Source organism: Typopeltis vanoorti, chromosome 7, assembly GCF_054136105.1.
Source record: "Typopeltis vanoorti isolate ZY-2024b chromosome 7, IOZ_Tvanoo_1.0, whole genome shotgun sequence".
In the NCBI taxonomy this organism is placed as follows: Eukaryota; Metazoa; Arthropoda; class Arachnida; order Uropygi; family Thelyphonidae; genus Typopeltis; species Typopeltis vanoorti.
In genome coordinates this window covers 76,556,226-76,583,439 of record NC_143555.1, presented here as the reverse complement: position 1 = coordinate 76,583,439, position 27,214 = coordinate 76,556,226, and the positions used below count along the sequence as shown (strand labels likewise).

The 27,214-nt window shown below is 34.1% G+C and overlaps 1 protein-coding gene across 1 annotated transcript in view; it reads left to right on the top strand.

Moving 5' to 3' along the window:
* Positions 1-27,214, top strand: part of LOC150104794 (uncharacterized) — an 87,768-nt gene that overhangs the window by 4,364 nt on the left and 56,190 nt on the right. The window contains exon 2 of the mRNA XM_090395970.1: positions 5,546-5,714. Coding sequence (XP_090252096.1) covers positions 5,546-5,714 — 169 coding nt within the window. The remainder of the gene's footprint in view (positions 1-5,545; positions 5,715-27,214) is intronic.

The window sequence follows — 27,214 nt, the reverse complement described above, 5'->3', positions numbered from 1 at the left end:
ACTATACCGAAAGAAAGAAAGTCGAGAGATACTTTTTATTTGAGATTTTTAGTGTTATATAAATGTATTTTTTTTTTTTTAATTTGATCACGCCAGGTGGACGCGTACCAGCACCTATTTGTTTACTGAGAATGTGATTCCACCTTCCACTGTTGCTACAGCCATATCCATCATCATTTCGTTCAAACAATTCCTTTGCACTCCGCATCCCTCCCAGATATGCCATCAAAGAGGTAATTTCATTCAGCTATTATATTTTAAACCCGAAAGACGAGAAACCAGTCGGGTGGCAGGGTTACTGAAAGAGCCAAGTGTGTGTGTGGGGGGGGGGGGACGTGCTTAAGACTGTTATAGCATGTCAGGAATCACCTCCTGTCCTGTGGCTTCCTTCATTCCATTCAAAACGTCTGGATGACATCGTCACGATCTCATTGTCCGCCGAACGACACCTCACTGTTTCGAGAACATCGTGAGCCAACGGCGGTGATGGCCGACCTACGGGCGTCGGACGATTTGTACGATTCTAGCGTTTGATTATCATGCACGCGAGCTTTGCTTACGGTTACAGAACAAACGCAAAAAAAGAAAGAAAAAAAAAGCAGGAAATTAAATGCCTTGGAGTTGCCGACAGAGGGCAGGTTTGTAGCATGGGGGGTCATTGTTGTCATGGACATGGCTATTTGGAATTAGGCTTAACTACAGTGGCAGGCGGTTACTGGCAGCGACAGCACTATAAATGCGTCACGACATAGACAAAGCCTTAGTCGGGGTGGAGATCGAGGATTTGGAGAAGTGATCCGGGAGCAGAGAGCGGGTAATTACGGAACAAGAGAGTAGAGAGACCTCTTGGAACACGCGGAAATTGCCTTCGTTGTGATGTAGTACGCATGGATGTTGTAATGCCCGTTAGATTACTCCGTAATATCAGTGACACTGGTGAATTAATTATTTCGGTAGTATCTATGCTTTCACGCCCACCTCTCACACCCTAGTCACGCAGAGTGCAAAGAAATCTCGATAGAGTTACCAAAGTAAGATTACATGCTCGAGGAAGCATTTTATTTCCTCGTGCTAATTACGCTGTTATTAGCAGTTACATCCATCAGAATAAACTGAAGATTGGATAATTTATTTTTATTCTACGCGTAGTACTTTCCTGGGCTGTACACCGTACCTTATATACTTTACGTATCGTCTTTTATATTTATTAATTTATTTTGCAACAACTCAACCTAAGCCGAATTGTACTTTCCTGAGCTGTACGCCGTACAGCTCAGGAAAGTACTACGCGTAGAATAAAAATAAATTATCCAATCTTCAGTTTTAGTATCTGGTGATTGTTTGACCATCAACTTTATTTGTAAAATTTAACTTAAATAGTATAACAGTTATATCCTACCTTATGAATGGTGTATGTGTAATTTTAATTTAGTTGAATAACACTTGTCCAATTGAATAGCTCACCCATATGACATACTGCTGTACTGTAGGTTAACATCCTTTCGTGGGTGGGATTATAAAAACGACAAAAAAAAAAAAACCCTCATAATCCTGTATGTAGTCTGTGTTATTGTTCGGCTGGAGGAATAATTCCTTACTAGGTAACAAATGTCCATTCATTTCTTGTTTTATTCACCGGTTTATTTGCTTATTATGTTATTTCTGTATTTATTTAATTTTTCTTAGTTATCCTGTGAAGAGATCGATCGACACTGTTCATGAAGCAATAAATAAATAAACAGCAATGATAAATAAAAGGATAAATGAACAAATATTTGTCATATTGCAACGAATTAGTTTTCTTTATCCTCTTCTTCATCGTTGTATTATTGTGCATAAGAAGTGGGTAAGGAAAAAAATGATCCGGTTTGCAATTGATGCATCGCTAAGTTAACTGTGATAAAGTACGGATGTGGACAAGTGTTTGTTTTCAGTTAATTTACGTAACGGTGGAAACAGGAAGTCGTGTTGCATCGTCTATTGGGCTGCACAGAGATATGCTTCAGTGTGTCCATCCTTGACACTCTTTCACTAATCTTAACGACTTTGAAGAAGAAAAAAAACAAAGAAAAAAAAATGAAACACGCCGACTGGAAATTCCCAAGGACGGTAGGGTCACCTGTCTCAAGTGTTTGGGCGAAGTGAGTGCGAAAGAAACAGATAAAATGATTAACATCTTAAGAAATCTATTTAACTGTTTGCATTTATTTTCATTCCTTTCTACAAAAATAAAATAAAATGAAACATATGGCGTGATTCGCCATTTACAGTTCTGCTGCACAGATTAAATTTAAGCTTCTTAATAGTAAACAATAGTAATTTAGCAACACTACCAATCCACTTATGAAAATGAGCACACTGATACATTTACTTCTCTTCGTTTAATATTCAAGTAAATAATATAGAAATTAGTTTAATAGGCACATGAACAATCTTAAGGTTATTAGCCTTAACGATAGAATTGATAAGGGCGGCACTAGAAACAACAACAACAACAACAAAAAAGTGCTTTGAAGTAATTATTATGACTTCATTATTTGACATAATTACTTGAACACACCTTTTGTATTTTTTAGCAAAGCCAAATGATGCAGATGTGAAATAAAAAAATATATTATTTGAAAGATTTTGAGATATTTGTTTCATCTTCTATTTACGTATTTAGGCCGAATGGCTTGTTTAGACCAAATAATATGGTTTTCAAAACCTAATGATTGCTAGCGTCTTCTGTTTCTCTGTTAATTGTGTGTATATTCTCTTTCTTATTTAGCGGGAGAACACAAGTTTCAGAAAGAAAAAATTTACAATCTATGTATAAGTCCGGTCTCACCTCCAAATTATACATCCCGTTCGTTTTTTTATACTACTGACTTATCTGAAAACGGCAGATTTTGCTCACTGGCTATATGGAGTATTATCAGAAGTATTATCAGAAGATAGCATAAATTCTCAATGGCCAGTGTTCAGGTTTATGATTGAAAGTCTGATATCTTGTAACCTGCTGTATACTTTTTCTTTCCTTTTATGCATTTTTAGTAGTTCGTGGCCGACGAATCTTAAAGTAAGAGAGCGCTTAACTGCTGTGTCGCGTGCTTGCGCCGTTAGTTCTCCTTCCTTTAACTGTTGAATATATATATTTTACCAGTTTAAAGTAATGGGAAACCCGTCTGTTAAAATACAAACCAACTAATCAGTTTGATCTACATTGGACAGTTTTATCTACCGTACTATTTTCAATAGATTGAAATTTATTATGGAGTTGCCTGTGTATGTTTACTTTAACAAACCTTTTTAAGAAGTGAATTTTGTACACACGACCTCGTACTTCTGCTGAAATTAGAATCTAATGGTTAATTTTAACGCACTTATGTCGTGCTTTATGTAGTAATATTTATACGAGTGATATTGAAAAATGCTACAGCCCAGTTGAATTTTATTCTTGGGATTTATAATAGTTTAATCCTTATATCCAGTTTTGGTGATGAATACATAATTATTTTTTTAAACGAAAAATGCAAGCAATAAATACGGAACAGCCACTTTATCTTTTAACAATTACAATAGAAGGTTATTAGTAGTTAATAATTTTTACATGGATACTTCTGATTTCTAGTATTAATGTATTCATTTTAAAATGTAAGCTTATTTTGCCATATTAATAGGATAAATGATCTTGAAAGTTACATTCAAGAGGGAAAAGCTTGATTAAGGAAACAGTGGAGTACGAAAAATGTAAACCGCGTGGAGCTCAGATGAGTGAACCAACAGGGAAGAAAAATATGATGCAGATAACACCTTTAAATGCCAGAAAAATCAAATATAAATAACATCAATATAAATACAAATAAAAATGCTGAATCCGTCATGGGACAAGGAAAAACCAATCATATTTCTAAAAAAAGAAAAACGAAAATTAACTTCTGAGACAATAAAGCTCATCTTGAGGGCAGAGGGAACACCTAAATGTAGAAACAGTATTAAATAAGACCGAAGAAAATATGCATCTCTATAACTGTTATCATCGAATTCAGTTTTTTACTTAGTAAATAAACTCAGCTATCACTCCACTACAGTCTTAAGTGGCGCATGTTTTACCATTTAACTGGAAAAAAAAAAAAAACGAATAACATCAGCAAGAGAAACGGACCGGCAATATGTATTGCCGGTCCGTAAAGCATCGAAAAGTGAAGACGCTATCCATTCAGCTAGTCATTGGACAGCTTTATCTACATTGGACAGTATAGAAACGGATTGGACAGTATAGAAACGGATAGTTTTGAATTGTTTTGCTGCAGGTAAACCAAATATAACTTTTAAAAAAAATTGACGTCTTAGTTTTAGTATTTCAGATGAATCAAATGTTATAAGGAAATGACTCAAAAATAGGATTTGTATATGTTGTATATACCCTGAAAAAAAATATAAAAAACTTTGACGCTTTCATGTTAAGAATTACTCGCCGAAATATATATTATGAATTAATTTTCGTAGTAACGAAAAATATGTTGCAATAAGAAATCGTATTGAAAATGAACTCTTTCTTTGGTTTCACTCAATCTACTGATATGTGGCATTTTCAGTGTATGTGAATTTAACTTCCAAGTATACGAATATATAATTCGTAAACTAAAATAAGCACAGACAATTTCCCCACTTATTAGTATTACTATAACAGAATATTTAGTCACTTAAAATATATACGTAGTGCCAGAATTCTCATTAAAATTACTGTACTAATGTAGTAATACTTAAATTGCGATCCTTTGTTTAAAAACTCTAGGAATGGCGCGTACAAGGTATGTAGTGTACTATGTGGTGTACGTTTCGCTCTTAGTTGTGCTAATCGAAGAAATCTCAATTATCTCCAAATTCAAATATTTCATAATATTTATTCCATCGTTTGCAACATAAAATAAAATGCAATAAATTATACAGTTTGAATAACGGAGTGCTTATGGTAATTATAACTTTCACGTTTTAAAAATTAACCACATAGAAATAATACAAAATAAATAACAAATTTGAGTATTTCAACATCTCAATCACTTCTCATTATTTTTGAAGATGCTTCCTACCGATATCACAATAAGAGACAATAAACTTAAGATTTATTAAGCCAGCTGAGATTTCTCTGGTTTCAAACCATTACATTAACACAAAACGTGACTACAACTAGACACGCAGTGGAAATGTTGAAATTGTAACAGAATAAACAAGAAATAAATTTGAGGAGAGTGTTATCTGGGAAAAAGATTGTAGCAGCTCGCGCTAAAATTATTAACTTTTTCATTTTTATCTTGTTGGTGTTGTTAATAATTACCATTCAAAATCGTGATGTGGTACAGTCAACAGCTAAGCCTTTGAACTCATTCACCATGTAACTTATGGATCTTTTAACCAATGAACTGAAATCAGACCAATGAACCGAAATGAAGGAAGGAAAGGCGTTACAAAGGTAATTTATATATGCTGTATAGAATTTTTATATTAACCCTCCGTTTTTGGCGTTGTTAATTCATGCTCACCTGCTTTGTGTTGTTGATAGGCCGAATGCCCACCAATACAAATGGAGCCTGTTGATCTTTCCGTGAATAAAAGCAAGACTTCTGCCACATCTACTCCTGCCTCTTCACCGTTATCCGATCGTCCTATTTCAGCCTTTCCATCTCCGTCCAGTAGTCCGACTTGCATTGATTTACGACTTAATCGAGGAGGTAAGTGTTTCTTCTCCATAAAAATTCAAGTTACAGTTTACGGTGAGTGTTAAATGTCAAAATTAGGTTAGGGAACTGATAACATTAATGGAGGATTGGTACTTAAACTGTTTCTTTTGTGGCGTTGACCAACAGGTTTTTTTTTTTTTTTTTTTTTTTAATTTGTACCACACAGAACTAACCATCAATTTTATTTTATGCCTTCCGCTTTAGAAAGAATGGATTGAAACTGTTATTTTTAAGTTAAAATATGCAAACTTTTCCGCAGTCAGCACCTTTATTCATATTAACATATGAAAAATTAATCATGGATCAATTTTCTACATGTAAAAGCTACTGAAACTAAATCTAGGCTTAATCACCCTATATAGATTAGTTTAAATTCCAAAATAATGAATCGCATCAATCGGAATTATTCTCTTAAACCAAATAAAACAGAGACGAAATATCATGCCATCGATACATGACATTTTATCACACAAAACAAAATTGACATTACAGCGTTCTTAAGAATTTAATCATCATCATCACTTCTTCCTTTTCACATTAGTCCAGTGGCATGTTACGGCCAAGTAACTTTGCTTCGAATGAACTTGATACTGCTAATGTTACTTTTAATGCTGATAATGTTAATCCTATCTTCATTGTCTGCTATGGCTGTAAATTACATAAATAATTCTAGTCCGTTTGAAGAATGATGAACTCGAGTTTCCGGGAGAAAAAAACCCTGACATCCGCTAACTCTCCTTCAGTTGAAAGCTGTGAAAAAGATTCTCCGCTTCCTAGATTTTATTTGAATCTAGGTCTTTCCAACCAAAGTAGAATCTATTCGACTGAGCTACCCAGATTGTTAAGAATTTTGCCATGCTAACAATTCACACGTCAACTACGAGTTGCATTTAATCAGAAATTGAATAATTGAAACTACACCTAATTTCTACTTGTAAGCTATATTCTCAAACAGTAGCTCAAAGGCAAGCAACGCATCAATGTATTTTACACGAAAAAATAAATAATCAAAAGATGTGATGTCCATAACTATATGCTAATACAACACTATACCTCTAAATTCTCTCAATGCGCCGGTGATATTTTGGTTATCTATCCATATCACACCATATGAAAACCACATCATACGAAGAATTCTTGATTAATATATCTCCCTGGATTTTTATATTCGCGACGATTCATTCGGAGTGTTTCCAATGATAGTGTAGAACCAAATATTTCGGTAGATATCAATTATAACGAGCAGTGGACCATAAAATAATCGCATAACAAACAAATTATTTTCTGTAATGTATTACATAGATCATTTATTATTAATAAATGTAAAAATATAAATATTAATATTGTTTTGCATCTGTTTATCAAACAGATGCAAAACATCTGTTTGATTTTCTTATTATAAAACCTTCTCGTATTTAATAATATGAAAATAAAATAAAATATATCCTTTGTCAGAGCCAAGAAAAGTAATAGATTTTTAGTATTTCGCATGATGTATTGGCATCTAACATTAAGATGGCTCTACAAAAATTTGTCTAGCCATCTTATTTTCATTTTTCAGTCGGATTACTTGCAAAAAAGTAGGAAAATTTGCAAAAGGCTTCGAAATTATATAAATATCTTCTGTAGTTGGTTGCAATTTAATGAAATTTAACATATAAGATGTTCACTAAAATTTGTTCGGTCAACAGTTTTGGTTTCGATCTTTTTATAGGAGAGGAATGTCAAGAAAATACAAATAAGTAAAAATGATTTTAAATTATTTGAAATTGAAATTCCATGGCACAAACACGAACAAAACCTGGCGTTTAAAAATTATCACATTTAAGCTAGTGTTTATCATTTAATGATACTATGGGTATTTCTCATTCTTTGATCTCTTCCACTTATGTCGTTCGCTCTTCGTGTACTCCTCTAGCATTTGCCATTCTATGTTATTATATCTGTATCGGCATACTTCTTATACATCTGTTATGTTATCGGAATTATCTTTCAGTTACGGTGCATTTTCAATGCCGTAATCGGAATTATTCTGTATTATCGTTATTATGCCTTCCTGAGTTACTATAGGTTCTGTATTGTCGCTACATCCGTTTTTCTGCACTGCGTTTCTATTGTCCACTATCACTTTTTTTTTTTTTACTTAGCGCAATCTCTGCCATCTTTTAAAATGGTTTGGTACTACAACCAAATTGCACTCTTCAAATTCAGCTCCAGTTCGTACTTCTCATTAGCACATGACAGTTGGCACGAGCACTCCTCTTGGTGCGCTCCTGTTGAAAAGTAGCGTGACAGTTAGCACAGTACTATCGTACAGCGCGTGGTGGCAGTTTTCCGTGGGCAACGTTCTGGAATCAGAAAGGCTTTAAACGGATGGGATAACGTAACGCCAAGTTAGTCGTAACATAAAAAGTTGTTCGACGTCTTTCACAAGAACTCAAGTAGGCCTAATGTGTTCTGCGCGTTCCTTAATCTCGAGTGACACCCAGACTGTTCCGCCTGATCAGTGGCAAATTCACTTTAACTATTCGCTTTAGCCCGGACATAGCCGTCCGTCAAGTTGCAAGGGAAAAAAAAAAAAAAAAAAAAAAATTAAAGAAAGAAAACAAAGGAAAGACATCCTTGAGAATGTTAATAGTTTGTTCAACCAATATTTTTTGTTACTTTGGACAAAAATAAGTGGTTTTTTTTTTCCGTTTCTAAATGAAAAAGGATATAAAAAAGAAAGAAACGGACGTTTTAAATTATTTAAAAATTAACGTGTTTTACTTATTTCTTTAGCTTTGTTTTTTGCTGTCCTTACTACAATAAAACTTCTCTCTTCATAAACGAGTCCCACGTTTAGAGTGGCACAGCAAGGAGTCTCAAATCACCACTTTATGACGCCCTGGTTCGCCCTTGTATCCTGCTTTGAATGTGCAGTCCTAAAAAAAAAAAATACCCTCAGGTATTGAGTCTGGGCGGGGATGCGTATTATCACGTTTTTTATCTGCTGAGAGAGAGAGAGAGAGAATTCCTAAATGTCGCAGTCTGTTCACGATCACCTGTCGTATATTGTCAGCGCCATACGCACATTTCCCCCCCAGTTTCATTCCGTGCACACAGCTGCAAGAAGGTGGAGCTACAAAATCGGCTTTATAACGAGTTGATCGGGGAGGGGTAAATGGCGGTGTGACATCCACACATACATCTACGCAGAAGGACAACGGTGTGATTTACGATAGGGAGAGCAGGTACATAACGTCCCCCTTCATTTGTGGAGGAGGCGAGAGGATGGAACGTGTGATAACATTATAACCACTTAGTGGGCCCATTTGTGGCTTGCTTGCTCAACCTTACGAGGTTGACTGAACAAACTTGCAGACAACTGAGGACCACCAACCGTGATAGGACACCAAGGTATTTCCGCTATGGAAACCAGCAGAACATGGTTCTTATCGGACAAAATACGACGATAATTTCCTGTCTTTACAGCTCTCTCTATGACCCCGACTTAGCCAGCACATGGTTCGTGTACCAGTGAAATGATACTTTGAACCTTTATAGTTTAACCTTAAGTTCAATTGGCTAAAATTTACGATGGAAAAATCTCTTCAAAAGTTACCTGATACGAACGTATGATAGTTTTATTAGTTCCACACACATAGATGCACGCAGAACTAGCTAAGCAGCAGCATAACAAATAGATGCCCTTCACTGAAATACGGCGATAAACACAATGTCATAGTCCTTTTATAAAGTCATGTTACATAGTACAGAAAAATTTTAATTGGTCTTCTAAGACCACTGGAATCACACATTTTGAACTGCTCAACAAGTGAAACTGGAATGAAAGATTTCATTTCTTTTTGGTGGTAATACTGGTCGGGTATCCATATTACTAAGATTATTTTCATTTATTCAGTAGCATCATATGTAAGTTCTTTCCTCCTTTTCGTTCTTGTGGAGCGTTTCTCAATAAAAGTGGTTACAGATAATCATGAAGAGGGCCGAGTCACATTGGAGGATAAGAACACAGAACATGGTGTACTGACAAAAATATTGTTTTCGTCGACATAAAAGAGGATTAACATTCCTTTCATTGGGAATATGGTGACGTCTGACTTATCTTAACCTGCTTGTCTTCCTAAAGCGTATCTCAATGCCCCAAATACAATAGCTTCCAGGATGAGACGTCGTAACAAATTTTCTAATGAGCTTGCACATCTTATGTAAGGCTACAGATTTCGATCATAAAAAATAAAATAAAATACTCGCTGCTTCGCTTAGGAATGCTGATCAAGCCATGCTACGCTTCAGCTACAGGCGTAATACAATAAATCCACATTTACAAGTGTCCAAGGTATGCTTCAGGGGACTAATGCCTACAGATTTCAAGAGCTGATTGATAGAGTGACATTTGTCACCTCTTTAAGGACGACGTGAAACAGTATTTGGTTTCGACATTATCGTCTATTAAAGAAAGCATACAAACTACCCCATCTTGGTGTTTTTGAAAACCGTTATAAATCTTTGGCGTAGTATTTTACTGTGAATTTTCTAACTGGAATGCGTGGTCAATTTATTCAGTATCTTAAAATGTCGGTGTCTTTAGTAGGTGCCAAATACCTTTTTTTTAGAAAGTTGATTGTATACGTGTTGGAATGACGCTGCTACCCATTTTTAAATCATTCATGGAGAACACAACGTTTTTGAAATTTTGCAATTCGAATTCACGCGATACAACGTACCATATGAATATTGGTTATCGTTCATGTAACTGAGAAATGGTCTCCTTTTAATGGAATGTAAATTGTTGTTCAGTTCTCTAGATTAGTCTTTTTTTTCTTTAATTGCAAAGAAAACTGCCTCCATATTTAAGTTAATGATGAACCATAGTATGAAACACATAATCACGATTATACATTTTTGATACTATTGCACTACAAAAACTTTACCATGAAGTTTTTATATACAAAAGTTTTTATTGAATTTGCTGTTTTATTTAATTTTTTTATGATCAAATTAATAACTGTTCTATTTTCACTAAAGAGTTGCGTGAAAATGAACATGACAATACTACATTCTTCCACCAGTCATTTCCTTTAGTGAAGTTGGACGTGGTCCACAATGAATATTCTAACTCTTCCCAAACGTGTGGCTTATGCAGAGACTTGGTGTTTGCTAATGTAACCTTTGCACTATAATTTTTACACACACAAGCCATATTGTCATAGTCCTTTTATAAAGTCATGTTGATATTGATGTCGATAGTTTCGGTGGCATTTTCATGAGTAATAGAGAATATTAATTATAATTTAATTAATTATAATTTAATTAATTATTAATATAATTAATTATATTAATATAATTAATATAATTTTCCGGACGCAACAGCACCACAAAAGGGTCTAGCCTCATACTAGGATAAACATTCTGTAATATAAACATTACTTAACAGATGGTAGAATGCATACTCTTGGCAGCTGCCATACCCAGACACGTCGTCTGATTGGGGGAGTGTGTATCATGATTCCCTACTATAGCTTTGCGGTAGTTTTGAGCGGCTCACGTTAAATCTCGAGACGCACACGGTGATGTTTGACTTGCACACAGGTGGTAGTCCTCCGTGGAAAGAAACGGAGGTTGTGGAGTTCAGTTCGTAATGTTCTAAACAAATCCAGAAATCCACAACAGCTGTTTTGTCCTCTGTAGCTCTTAACTCCTAATTTAAGAAAACCCACTGGTACTACAAATGATCTTTAATTGCATAATCATTTTCGGCACTTTCTCTTATTCCTTTCGATTAGCTCATGTCGTCTGCTTGCCTGTCGCTTGAATTTCTTCTCGCAATCACATTCGTGTCTTTTAGGCAGTCTCACTTGATCCTGGATGCTCACTGTATAGCAGTCTTACGATTTGGTTTGTGACTGACTTGGCTTCTTGTTTACCATCTCTTTGTAAATTGTCTTTAACTGTAATCCAAGTCCTTTTTCCAGCATAAGACACAAAATAAAGCTATTCTGCATGCATTTTGTTGTCTTTGTACCTTGTCGTGTCAGGTTGTTTGTCGCTGCACGCAGCATTCGCGAAAAATATTGAGCTATCTGTATATCAACAGCGTGTGTGATGTATTTGCTTTTTAAATGGCCACTGAAATGCTGGTTTGTCTTGCACCCAGCTGTGCGATCTCCTAGGTGTTTTTGGCTAGAAGAAATCAGTTTTAAATTTCTAGGCCAAAAATTTACCTTTTGCTTTGTTGGATGATTACCAATCTGGAGGACCCTTATAAATATGTTACTTTGGTATAATAAGGGAATTAATTGGGAATCGATGACTAGTTGAAGATCAAACTGCTTGGATAATCTAATCGTGCATTCGCAATTTTATGGTGCTAGTAATGAAAACTTACAGCGTACTGCTGACCTCCAGAAGTTGTTTTTAACAAGTTGGACGTGGTGCTATTTGGGATTTTGATTTACAAAATTTGCAGAAAATAAAAAATCAAGGAATGCTTACTGGAGCATTGATTATTAATCCTACAATAACATCTGTATTAGAATGTTGACATTTGACTAAAGTGAAATACTAAAGTGTTGATTGAGGTCAATTATTGTTATTTTCTTTAATGAGTGTGGACAGGTTTGCGGCTAGTTGATTTGCAGGCGTGTTGTGTTCATCTCTACGATCGTAGGGTAAAGTGTTAACTAAAATGAGAATTGATTTTAATATATTTGAAAACTGAATAACACAGAAATAGCATTATATGTACAATACAAAGTAGATATTAAGTAAAATTATGCATTGCGTTTCATGAATTTTTATGAGAAATGGAAGAAAATGAAAGAGGAAAATAATACATCTAAGGGAACACGAACTTCAGAAACAACATTATATGTACAATGCACAGTATATAATATGTATATAGTAATAATTCAATAAGAGCTGGCGCATTCTGAAGCATAATTGTGGCAACTTTTGACGATAACTGTCATGGGGAAAAATTCAATCGATGTGCGCAGTCACAGACATGCAGTTTATTATATCATCAAACATGCCATAGATTTATCACACATTTTCCGCCAAAGAATGAGTTTCTGTAGATCGATCAGAAGAATATGTGCCTTTTGTTCAGAAAGACCTAACTTGAATGCCTTCTGTAGTAAGAGCGGGGGAAATATTTAAATTGTTTTTCAGCTGAAATCTGAAATAGCAACGTTTTCTTCGAGGAAACTAGTTTTTTTCCTCCCCCAAAACACACAAACCAGCATGAGATCACTATCTCTCGAGCGACTTAATACATTCGCCTCATAGCCTTATCTATATCGACAACAATAACATTGCTCAATCAAATAATTTTATTCGTACTTCCGAATGATTTGAACATGCCATATTTTAATCTGCAATGCCTTTTATGTTCACAAGTTTTATTGCTAAACTCTAAGTTGCATTAAAATATTCTGTTAATTTTTTCTAATACTTAAAACACTCTGAATTAGCCACAACTGTATTTGATGGAAATAATGAGTAATATTTCCATCAAGTACAAGTAATGGTATATTCTTGAGGAAAACTGACAACCACAGAACTCCACAAACTGAGATAAGGGAATAAATTAGAGGAGAAAACTGGGGGTGGCGGACGAGCATTTTCTTCTTGCGTGTTAGAAGATATTAACACTTCTCATTATATAGATACAGAAAATTAAATGCATGCTTTCTTTAATAATAAAGTATTTTGATTAATTTCCAGTATTATTAAATGATTATTGTATTTTTATAATAGAAGAATGTATATGTTACTGTAAAAGCCCGAAAATTGGTAAATCCTAAGTTTTACCTGTAAATCCCAGCATTTACCATAATGAGGTGGTAAAAGTCCAAAAAATGCTTGTAAACGCTTCAATTTCGGGCTTTTTACCAAACCATTTTGGTAAATGCCTGCATTTACCACCAATTTACCGACGCCAACACTAAAAGCCCGAGTACAGTGCGAGTATAGACGGGTGTGAGCGGCTACGATCTAGAATCAGTTTAGGTTAGGTTAGGTTCCAAAAACCTACTCTCGGACAAAATGTTAGAATAAAATACCAGATATTGATACAGCGAAGTTGGATCCAAAATCAATCATAGCCGTTATCACAGACATTAAAGGCGAAGAAATTTATGAACTTGGTACTAAGTTGGGTACCAAATCATTTCGGTGAATGCCAGTTGGTAACAACCCGTTTTGTTTACATTATAATAATTTATCTTTGTCAATTTAAATTTTAAAACATAATGTCCAGAATAGCATTAAACATAACTGCTTTATTATTTTACTACATTTAATTAATGTATTATAAGAAAATGTTCATGAAATAAAGTAACTTATTAATTACGATTTCCTTTAACATTATCAAATCATAATTAAACTTATTTGTTACAGCAAGGTTGACTGTTGTGATATTTGCAGTTACAAAATAAATTGGCTGATTTGCACAAACATACCTTCGTGGCACACTTCTTTGAACAGTTGCATTTTTGGAATCCTTGTCCACCAACTAAAGAAAGCTTTTTTACCACTTCACGTGCATTTAATGTTTCCTTTCCGACTTCTTCGATGGTTAAAAATTTTTCTTTACACAAGATAAATTAGTTTCTTGTGTACAACGCTTTTAGTTTACCCAACTTAGTACCAAGTTCATAAAATTCTTCGCCTTTAATGTCAGTGATAACGGCTATTATTGATTTTGGATCCATCTTCGCTCAATCAATATCTGGTATTTTTATTCTAACATTTTGTCCGAGAGTAGGTTTTTGGAACCTAACCTAACCTAAACTGATTCTAGATCGTAGCCGCTTACACCCGTCTATACTGACACTGTACTGGGGCTTTTAACAATTGGTGTTAGTAAATGCTGGCATTTACCAAAATTGTTTGGAAAAGTCCGAAAGGGAAGCGTTTACAAGCATTTTTCGGACTTTTACCACCTCACTATGGTAAATGCTAGGATTTACCAGTAAAACCTAGGATTTACCAATTTTCAGGCATTTTCAGTAATATATATATAAATATCTACTTACCTTCCTACCTGTTCTCTTTCTGTGTAACGCATAAGACCGATATTCAACTCCTCCAAGTATCCCGTCTCTCGCTAAGTATTATATATATATATATATATATATATATATATATATATATATATATATATATATATATATATATATATATATATATATATATCTTAGCTCTGACATCCAGCCAACTTTCTCTCTTTTCTCTGTCATTTTTGCTTTAATTTAGTTTCAGCCTTCCTGTTTTCTTTTCTTTTCTTTTTTCTTCCCTTTCCAGAATCCCTTAGAATTGCCCTTGGAACGTCTCCTCTGCTGTTTCTTTTTGTTTTTTTTCCTGTTTATATAATTCATTACTTTTAGCTTACTGGAAATAAATCTCTTGTGTTTCTTTATTGAACTTTGTTATTCCAGTTTTTATTTGGAGTCAGAAGATTGTTTTAGATTAAGAATATCGACTTTATAATATCTAAAACTGGAAAGGAAGTCTGGATTTGAATCTTATCAATAAATTAAATTCCAATTAATGTTACCAAAGAAAGCATAATTAAATTCTATTCAATGAACAGTAAAGCAATATTCATTCAAAAATTCAATTTTTTATTTCAAGTATGCAAATAAATCGTCTACAGACGATTTATTTGCATACTTGATTTCGTATTGTTCTATGATTGTTTGAATGTTCATTTAATACAGTCTGTAAATATTTCAAATGTTCACAGATTGATTGTATAAAGGAAAAATAATAAAAAAAAAGTGGGAAAAACTTTTTTTGAAAAACGAGGGTTATTTTTTCTTGTATATAATTTATCAATACACCCCTTCCTTACTAAGACCGGAATTATAAGAGGGACACTTACCAAGTCCTGCACTTATAAAAGAGATCATCCTGAGTTTCTGTAATGTAGATTTAAACTACACATATCAGGTAGATGAGTAGCTTGTTACTTTAGTGTTACTAGCACGATGAAACATGTTAAGAATAACATGCTTCATCGTGCTAGCAGGTAATACGATATCATAAGGATGAAATTATACTAAATTGATGAGAAATTAAATTATCGAGCATTACAATAATACACTATAAGTAATCACGAAAGACAATTATAAGGTGACTTTTATTAATTTCGCATGAAATTGAATGGCCCAATTGAAATGATTCTAGCGATTTCATCAAACCAGGGAGAAATTTCATTTCGAATCGTTATGCCAATAAAATGATCATTTATATAGAGTAAAAAAGAGAAAAAACATTTTTATTATTATAAAGAAAGACCTGAATTTGAATCCTGTCTAGCACTCGAAGCGTTCCCTTTATAATGGTTTTATAATTGAAAGTGAGTTAGCCGGTCTCATACAAAGGTGAGAAGATTTTTCACAACAAATTAGGCAAACCTGCATGCCATTAACAAATGTAATGCACTAACCTCATAGCCTAGTTGCTTCGGCCTTTTCACATCGATTTGTATTCAAAATTATTTTTGCCAATAAGCGAAAAGAAAAAAAAAAAAAGGTCTTTGAGATAATCGTTATTGGAACTGTTTTCTTATATTGTGTACACACAAAACAAATGAAGCTGTTCTGAGAATTTCCGATTCTCGATATTTCTATTGCTTGCACGGGAATTATTATTATATATGTAATTATAGCTTAGGTTATGACACAGTTTTTTTTATGAAATTCGACTTTTTTTTTTTGGATCTACATATATAATTATGTTTTTCCTTACCTTCCCCTATAGAAGAATTAATTTGCAACCAAAACTGGAGTTATCTGACAAATTTTAATAGAGATCCTGAATACCATATTTCATTAAATTTCACCCTGCCGGTACGGAATTATTAATATCTCTTCGAATCATTTTGTCCATAAAAAATGTATAGTTGATATCAAAGTGAAACCACGTGGAAGTTCTTGTTGTCATTCTAAATTCCAAGTTTATATTAAATGTCATCCTACCAGAACTCAGTTATTGTACATTTTTATCCTTTGTGCCCTTCAGAAGAAAAATTGGAATCAATACAAACATTCCATTGATTTCAAGTAAGAAATTTGAGTGCAGTCCACCAGCTAAGTTCTTTTATGGGAACTTAGTTGATTGCATAGGGACGGACGGACAAAAAGATCCTTATATTTGTTTAATGCGCTTTGATAAATTATCTTAAAACACATAAGGATACAATAGGAAACAGTTTAATTGATACAGAATGCAATTTACAATCAGATTCTATGATGATGTATGTTTGAGGTATTTCGAATTCCTTGTCCTTAGGTTGCCAGTCTTCAATTACTGCTATCACTTATTTTACACACTAATCTGGTTGTATTATTATTGTCCTCCTCCTTTCACGTATTAGGTCTAGTGGCCTGTTACGTTCGTATTAGGCATGGCCTATTACGATTTGAAACCACGACCGCTTCGAGGATAAGGCGGTGCGTGTTATTATTGTAGTACGATTGTAATCATTGTAGTTCAGTTTATGATGATTTTTTAATTTAAGGCGAGTTAGTCTTTCTCATTCTGAGGCGACAGGAATTTGCTCCAAAACCAAGAATTTTTCATCCCGTATAACATACAAACGGGATAACGAATATTCCTATTGCCAGACTTGATATGCTTGCCTTATAGTCTTTGTTGCCTTTGGTAATCTAAAACAACCACTTACAATGTTGGCGATCGAAGCATTTAGCTATGTGGAGTAATGTTCAAATAACATCGCCATCGCGTCTAACTTATTACATACCAGGTCTCATATCTCCGTGTCTCAACTTTACAGTTGAGACACGGAGGTTGATAAGAATCTTTCATGAAGATTCTTATCAACCTAAGCAGGAATAATGGCAACACAATCCTCCAGGACTATGAAAGTTTGTTCTCTCTCTCTCTCTCTCTCTCTCTCTCTGCCTTGCATCAGCGCTAATAGCTTAGATATTGGAGAGTTAGTGGTCTTTATATTAGTAGTAATAGTAGTAGTAGCTGACATCTTCTGTCTAATGCATACAGTATGTAATCTGCGTTTTCAATCAGTGGAATAATGACCGAGTGAAAATACAAAGGTATTTTACATTCTACTGCATTCACCTGAAATTACGAATGATTTTACGATTTACCGGTATGGTTTTGAATATATCCTCGAACAAAACCCTTAACCTGCTTTGGCAATAGTCAACACAATAAATAAGGCAGAACGTCGGTTTTCACTATGTTAAATTTTCCTTGTCAGAAGAATATCGAATCCTCCCATGAAGAATGTGAGAAAGTTTTCTATACTTTTCCACAGGGCGAGAATATGTTACCCAGCCTCGAATGGGAGTGGCATAGCTTTTATTTTGCACAAACCATTTGGAAAGAGATCCTTGATACATATAATATACTAATGTGGTATTGCTTCATGGCCTTAATTGACCTCTCTCTCTCTCTCTCTCTCTCTCTCATAAAGCACCATCTAATGTGGTTCGATGTTATCATTTGCGAGCAATGAAAGATATCTCATAGCACCGTATTTGCATAATTTTTTCCATAATTGTCTTACAATAGTCTCAGTGTGCTACGTTACCTGATTAAGGCTAATAATTAAGATACTGTATACTTTGACGGTGAACGACACTCACAGTTCAGTGAGTTTTTATTTATTTATTTATTTTTCATTTTTAAATCACAAAGAAAATTAGATTATAATGGAAAATGATTTGAAATAAAAGTTTTAAAACAGCTTTACATGTTTTAATTAATTTTTTTTAAAAATTACATATATTTTATAAGATATATATAACGACGGAGCATTTAAATATAATGCTTAGAATTAGAAACTCAGTTTAAGATCTATAAACAAAAAATCAGAACGCTGGAAATAAGTGCTTTCTAAGAAGCAAACCTTATAAATCAGTATTTTGAAATAATAAAACAAAAAAGGAACATCTGAATCTTTCACTTCGATGCTGCTAAGGTGTGGATTTGTTTATTCAAAATACAGCAGTAGGTTCAACATTGTTATTGGAAACCAGCTGACCAAATTTTTAACTAATTTCATCTTGCACCAAAATTCATAAAATAAAATGATTTGATAGTATAAACTAGTCATATATCCAACTTTAATAATTAGGAATGTTTTTTTTTATTTACGACTTGCAAAAATTATATTTAGTCATTCATTATTCTTCCTGTTGAAATCATAATCGACTTAATCAAGCAAGACTCTTCGCAGTTTTTGCTTTCTCCATTATTTGCTGTAAAAATAATAAAAAAAATTAATTCGTACTCAGTAAGAATGATCACATTAGCATTTATCCTCTACTCACAAATGAGAATAATGAAGCATCTTGAAATAGATCTATCACATGCCTAGAAAGACTGGTTTCACTGAAGTTGATCAGAGAGGTGGTACGCCCAAAGAGCTAATAAGGGATAGCCTAAGTAATTATTATCATATCTCTTTCTTTTCATTATAAGTCCTAATATTCATTATAACATAAATTGCTTAATTTGTTTTAAAAGAAGAATTTAGAAATTAAATTCCTTCTGTAAAGAGCAAAATAGGAAGAGCATTCATCTCTATCCTCCTCTCTTATATCTTCATCGAGTCGTCCTTCCCGGGTATTGCTTTGCCTTCTGTTCTTGACATTCTTTAATGCATTAAAAGTTTTTGTTCAGCTATTTAATCTTAGTACGTATCGATCACGAATCTCATGAATGTATCTGGTGGCAGGCTATTGTTATCACGATTATTGAAACCGACTAAATAATACAGGATGTCAGTTCTTTCTCCACGATAGCGTTGCGGTGTTTCACTGCTGTAGGGGTGTTACTGGAGAATTATACATCGTGATATGGTCAAGTGTGAGTTAAGATAATACAGTCTGATAAAATCACGACAGACGCCAAAGTGATTTATTTCCAGTAATGGATGTCGTCATGTTTAACAGTCAATGCTCACGCGATGATCATGCAGACTCTTTGCGTTTGTTGCTGAGAAACATTAAATATAGGTCCGTGGAAATCGTCTACATGTTTAACAGCTACTTTTGGCGCTTAATGAAACATAATTATACCAGACGCACTGCTGGAATCTTTTTGTAGATAAAATAGTTTTGGACCAATTAACTTTCACTTAAGCTAAATCATTGTGGCATTTCTTTCGATGTGTTGGCTGACGAGTTCATACACAAAAACAAGTCGGCTTTTCATTTGTTTAGATTTTATTTCACGATCTATATTCTTCCTTTGATATCTGTATTTAAATCGAATTCACACCGAAGTGCTTGACTTGGTGCACTGTTCTTTAAAACGGCCCTTCCAGGAGGGCGCCACATTATCTCTTGGTTAGCAAGACCTAGGTTCGAATTCTAAGATGCAAAGAGCCTTTATTGGCTTTTCATCTGAGCTAGTAGGATTTTGTATCCTGCAAAAATGCAGCGTATTAAGAGAATATAAGTAAATAGCAAACATAGTACCCAAGCCTCCTCTGCTTCTACCGTAATTGTAACTCAGTGGTTAAAACGAATATTATAACCCTGTTCCTGGAAGTAAAATGTTTTCTTTATTTGTTTCTTCTTAAATAAAACTGATGGATAATTAAAGGAATTATCAGTGTTCTAGGGTTTTTAACTTGAACAGGAAATGCACGCTTCTTCCAATCACTAGAATAGCAACGATTTAACATAATGATTTAGATTTTTATGAAAATTAAGCTCCATCTTCTGTAAATTCTTATGAAGCTATATTTTTATATGACATGTACATTTCAGTCCATCACCCAGGACTTTTTTTATTTAAAAAAAAAATTGGGATAATATTTTCAATTCAGATTATTTTCCCCATAAGCTAATCAGAGCTTGGATTAATTTTTAAAATTGGGAAAGAATTTAAAACATTTTGCAAAGCTACAGTATTTGTTGTAAGTGTTATTTGTTTTGCTTATCACAGCATTTTGAAAGGATAGTTTTTCGACCAGTAGAAGTACTGCATAAAGAAACCAAGATATAAAACCCCAAGACATAAAATAGACAATATCACTTATTATTTTGAGTGTAACACTGGAAGACAAGGATGTGCGAAACAGTGTCCTTGACTGCTGTCCTACAAATACTTCTTGCAGCCGGATCTAGCTCCCTAACACATGTATGTTGTTTGGCACTGTTCGTATGTCGTCAGCGCGCACCGATTGAAGGTTTCTCGAGAGTTGAATATACAACACACACACACACATACATACACAACCTTTTTGTTCTCAGAACGTAGGCTAATGACTAAAAGATGACAAAGATGCATTCATTACGTAGCTCTTTGTTGCTCAGCCTATATCACATTTTTAGATATTTTCCACAAGATTTGGATGTAAAATAATTAATAGTTAAGATAAAACATTATATCATACACAACGTATAAATATCCTGATTATTAATAAAAAAATTATCGGGTTTTCGAATTTAAGAGTAGTGAACTATTCTAGGTAAGTGACATTGTTTGGTATCAAAGACGTTTTGATATTTTTAATCTCGATACTAGTTTTGAGTTCACAGAGTTACGTTCTTAGAGTACTGTTCCTTATATATATATATATATATATATATATATATATATATATATATATATATATATATAGAAAGTTTTTTACCTTGGGTATATACTATGTTAAAGATACCGAGCAATTTTTATAAGCTAGGTTTTAATCCTTTTTCCAAGTAAGCAAACAGACAAGTAAGTCAAGTTTGCGCCTGAACACAGTTCAGGTCTGAGGCAACTCGTAGTAAAGGTGGTGTAAGCTCTGATCACTTTCCCTAGTATTTCTCCTAATGCAAAGCACATCCCCTTGCGGAGATGTATGATGCTATGCATTAAAGGCAAGGGCCACTACCCAGACCGGTTTCGACCTTTATTGATATCAATAAAGATCCAAATTTTATCAATAAAGGTCGAAACCGATCTGGGTAGTGGCCCTTGCCTTTAATGCATAGCATCATACATCTCCGCAAGGGGATGTGCTTTGCATTAGGGGAAATACTAAGGAAAGTGATCAGAGCTTACACCACCTTTACTACGAGTTGCCTCAGACCTGAACTGTGTTCAGGCGCAAACTTGACTTACTTGTCTGTTTGCTTACTTGGAAAAAGGATTAAAACCTAGCTTATAAAATTGTTTGATATCTTTAACACACACACACACACACACACACACACACACACACACACATATATATATATATATATATATATATAATAATAATAATAATAATAATTTGCTGGTTTGTTAGGGGAGGCTGTATTTGCTGAATAATTTCTGCATTATTCAGCCGAAATAAGTTCCAAACAGACATTGATTTTGCATAAAATACTACGGATTTTATCTAGTAGTCATTGCTCATAAAATGTGAAACAGTAACTAAACAATAAACTAATAATTCGGACCCCTTCGACTCATTCTTCTGAATGATTCGAAGGGCTCCAGGTTACGGGTCATGGTACTTATGACTTATAATTTGCCATTGTTGAGTGCACTAATATATAGTGTTCTCCAAATTAATAGATTATCAGGTCTCAATATTTACCACTCTAAATATAAAATTGGATTTATTGCAAACAAGAAAGCCAATACTAACATCACGCTATGAAGTCAGTATTCTATATGTATGTGGTACAGTAAATCTGTTAAGTTATGAGGTAAGTTTAGCGTTTACAATAATGCTTAAGTTTATATCTTTGTTGTAGTATTTTTGTAATTAAACTTGAATATTAACATTATTTCATTTCATTGACTTATCGTATAATAAGATGCGAATATGATCGTCAACAACTGTCAACTCAGTGTTGTTGACAATGTTGACTACTTTCGTTGATACCAGTAATTTATTTCATTCAGAAATGAGCCACATGAGAAAAATAATAATAATAAAAGTGATTTCTGGTTACAATGAACATGTGATCCTTGGAAAATCGCTAGGCACCACATGCGTGTTTCAGCGCGAAAGGGCCACTAGTGGTGCATCGCTTAGAAAGATATGTTCGCAATGAGAAATGAGACAGAAAGCAGCTCTTGGAGCTAGATCAAGATTATTATCTGAATTAGCATATGATGAATATGTAGACTTTCGATCAGTAAAAATCAATTAAAAGAAAAAGTAGGTTGACTTTATTTAGCCATAATAATATAAAAATGAAAACTGACTAGTTTCGCCATAGATAAGATGCTTGTGGCATCTTCTGGGTTAGGATGAACAAAAATACAATAAAAGGCTAACATGAACTATAACATTACTAAAATACAGAACATGTAACTGTTCCATGTTCTGTATCAATCAGTTTTAGAGGTGAACATTTTTTGGAAGTTGGTGGTCAGAGTTAGAATACATAATTGGATGAATAAGAAAATGATCCTGTAGATGGGGGTTTCTCAAAGTAAAAGTTATTTTTACTAACTTGATTACGTACAAGACAACAGCATTATTGGAAAATAAAATACTTGTATCGTAGCATTTTCAAAATTTTCTTTTGAAAATGATTTTACTAGAATGAAATACTAAATTATTGCGAAAATTTTGAAAATTTTCGCAATAATCTAGTATTTAAGGTAAATGAGAAAGCCATAGATTGATAGACATTAATGATTTGCATAGAGGACGATCTCTCAGAGGGGAGGAGAGAAAGAGAGAGAGAGAGAGAGAGAGAGAGAGAGACGGATGTGGGGTGTGCAGTAGAGCGCTAGGTTCTTTTGCATTACATGCGAAGCAACACAACTAAGGTTATTAGGCTAGTCTACTAATACGCGTCTTCTGCTATTTCACATAAAACTAGCCAATTCACCTTCAGTTGAAAAGCTGTTATAAATGTTATTTACTTCCTTAGGATTCAAACTAAGGATTTTCTAACCAAATGCATCGTCCACATTTCAGGTGAACTACAGAGGTACTGGTCACATCACTTCTGTAGCGTAAAACTTGGTGGTGAGAACGCAGTTATGCCTTCAAGTAACATGTAGTGTGACAGAGTGGATCTCCTACCACGGATCTCCGCTGAGCTTGCAAATATTGAAGTACTAATACTGTACTAAATGATCATGTAATTACTTTCTTCCTAACTAATATGTCGAGGTATTTGACCTTTCATTGTAGCATTCCAAAAAGACTGTACAATGTAAACAGTTATTTCTTACTCACTATAAATCATTTTTAAATTATACTAGAAAAAAAATCAGATAGGAAGTAAGATGAAACTATTATATCATGTATTCGTTTTCATATTTTTTTAATGAAAACAGTCACACAAAACAAGTTTTATTTTATTTCCGCTTGTTTAGGAAGAACAAAGTAAATCCAATTATTTTTAAATGTCTATCCGCCAGTCACAAAGCCCTTGCAAGGCTCTTTTATTTTTTAAAGCATGAGGTTATGTTATTGACGTTTGATTGAAAATGTCTCATAAAGCGCGAAAATTGTAGCTTTTACCTAATCTATAGATGGATTTTACAAATATCGTTAACCACTTTTACATCTCAGATTTTAATTCCTTTAGTTTACTGCATCCTAATAGTTCAGGAATATATGAGAAAATGCTACTCTTTTTTTCTACTGTTGATATGGCATCTTATTTAACACTATTTTAATGGTATATTTGTCGAAAATAGCATTAAATTTCTCAGTTTATCTTCACGAAAGAACACTGAGGAGAATTTTTTCTGCAATCTAGCAAAACTTGCAGGGTGAATACCGACGGTTGTTTTCTTCAAAAGATTTATGCACCACGCCCATCGGTATACACCAGTTGGCCTGTTCGTTGTACATTACGGAAAGAGTAAGGTCAAGGACACAAACAGCTGAATGCTACTTTTTGGCGGAAGTGATCACAACGGAAAACAGCCCTTAGGTAGCGTTGCGGTTGCCGGCTTGACGTAGAATCCCACTCTTACTTCGAAAGAATTTGACGTGATGTAATCAATCGGTATACACAAATACAGTACATACTGTACATATATACAGTATGTGTGTGTGTGTACACACAGACATAATCAGAATTGGTCTAATGTGGAATTAAAGTGTGGTAATGTAAAACAATATAATATTGTTTTACATTACACTTTAATTCCACATTAGACCAATTCTGAGTATGTATGTAATTTATAAAATGTCTTATATAAAATGTCTTATAAGAATTTGTTATACTTATTTAAAAGTTACAAAGTTATATTGGAATGGCTTCTTTCGAACGAGCTTCCAATAATACTCTTTTCTGTTAAACAGCATTTTACTTCTTAGCATATTCTCACCCTTCATACCGTGGTTCTTGACCTTCAAACCCCCTCTTAGTGAAGCAGCAGTGTGTTTAGCCAACATTACAGACCGAACGCCCACAGTGGAACCATTGTTCATTCCGGACTACAATTGATGTCGCATACCTGTGTACACTTTCATATACGGCCTTGGTTTAGTGGCATAATGATGTCTCTTAACAACGCCACTCTGTATGCGAACTAATTAATTAGCCAGTTCTTATTTGTCCTGAGTTTGACCAACCAAACCGGTGATGAATTTTACGATTACAATCTATTACCGTGTAATATTTTCTTCTTTTTTTTTCCTCTCTTTTTTTTTTTTTTTTTTGTACACTTTCTGTTAGCGGAGCTACAACGAAGCTCATTGTCTTGATTAGAATAGAGCAGATTTATATATGAAGCTTTGAATCAGAAATATGTTAGGCTGTTCACAAGCAGTGTAATGTATGGCATTTATAATCACCAAGCTGCTGCTGTGACCTCTGAGTATGCGCGCGCGCGCATGCACACACACACACACACACACACACACACACACACACACACACACACACGCGCGCGTGCGCGCGCGCACACACACCACTATTACCACTGCCATTATTATAAATATTTAGCAGTTGAACGATTAATAGTTCTTTAGAATGGGGATTATAATTGGTACTGTAATTGAAACTGAAGTATTCTTTGTACTTGGTAGTTTCTTTTTATTTGTCTGATTATGCTATATGATCAAGAGTAAATAAATAAATAGACTAGATTTGTTTTTCCTAACTCACTTCTCATGATGCAGATATCTTTTGATATCATCTATGATAGCGTGTTTTTCTATATAAAAGTGCGGATAATTTTAAAATTAAATACATATCTTAGGAATTGCAAGCTACTGCATTAAAAGAATATTGCATTACCTACGAAGTAGTCACGGTACACTCCATACATGTTATTTTTGCGATTCCTTCTTATCCGCTTACATTAAACTTCAATATTAAACTTGTAATTGTTAATTTACTCATGAGTGTTTTGCTACCTTCATTTAGTAATTTTATCCGTAATTATAATGTAAACACATTATGAAATGTAAACCATTTAATGCTTTAAATGGTTCTTTCTTTCTGGGCATTAAGGCAGAGAGAGACAATCACAGAAAATGTAACGAACTTCGTTTCATCAATTTAAATTGACAAAAAACTTCACCTGTAGTTCACAGACAACATCCGGCACTGCGCCTTCTATATTTAATTCCAACATAAGAATAGAAGTACAACAATAGTAGAAATGTATGTGTTCTACAGATTCATATAACAGAGGTTTATATAACACGATTAATCGAATTGTTCATTCTGACTGGAAATTGCATGCTGAAGAAAAGTGTATATTAGTAAGGAACTCAGCAAATTTCATCAAAATGAATCAAACAGTTTAGGGGATGAAAAGCGAAATCGACAGAACGCATTCATGAGACTGTTTTATATATTGCAGCGAACGTAGGAATAATAAGATAGCGCTAACGTAAGTAATAATAAAGTAATGTGTTTATAAAAACGCTTTAAAAGATTGGAAGTGCTACGTTTTTGGATGTCTACAGTAACCACATTTGATTTCCATATATTTTCTTATAATATTGACCTTAAGAGGATGATTAGTTCTAGACCAAGATAAAGGCATTTCTGAGGTGAACATACTATAGACAGTAGGACTCAATTGCAGTTTATGTTTACAAGACCGGAGGTTTGCTATTCTGCTAAGTTCAGTATAATACTGGTCCCGCCTTTTTCATCATGAACTTCTGACACGGGAACGATTTCCCTGCAGCACCGTTATTTCTTTGTCAAGAAAGCGTCTCTTACCTGTAATGTGGAAAGAGGAATGAACACGTAAATCACATGTCACTAGCGAGACACGCCAGAGAACTACGGATGTAAGTCGAGCTTCCATGAATTTAATGTCTCAATCGGAGCAATATAGACCTACCCTTCTTAGGTCTTTCTTTGGTCGCATTTCGATGGGCGTTCCTGTTACTCATAATTTTTCCGGCAAACAAAGGCAGAACAAGCTATTTGGCCTAGCGAAGTAGGGGATAAACGTATTTTGGGTATGGTAATGGTGTACTATTCGCATCTGCCTTCCAGGCTAATAGAGCTACCGTGTAGATGGTTCCTGTTTTTCTGAGTAGGACCATAAAATTCCACTGCAGTATA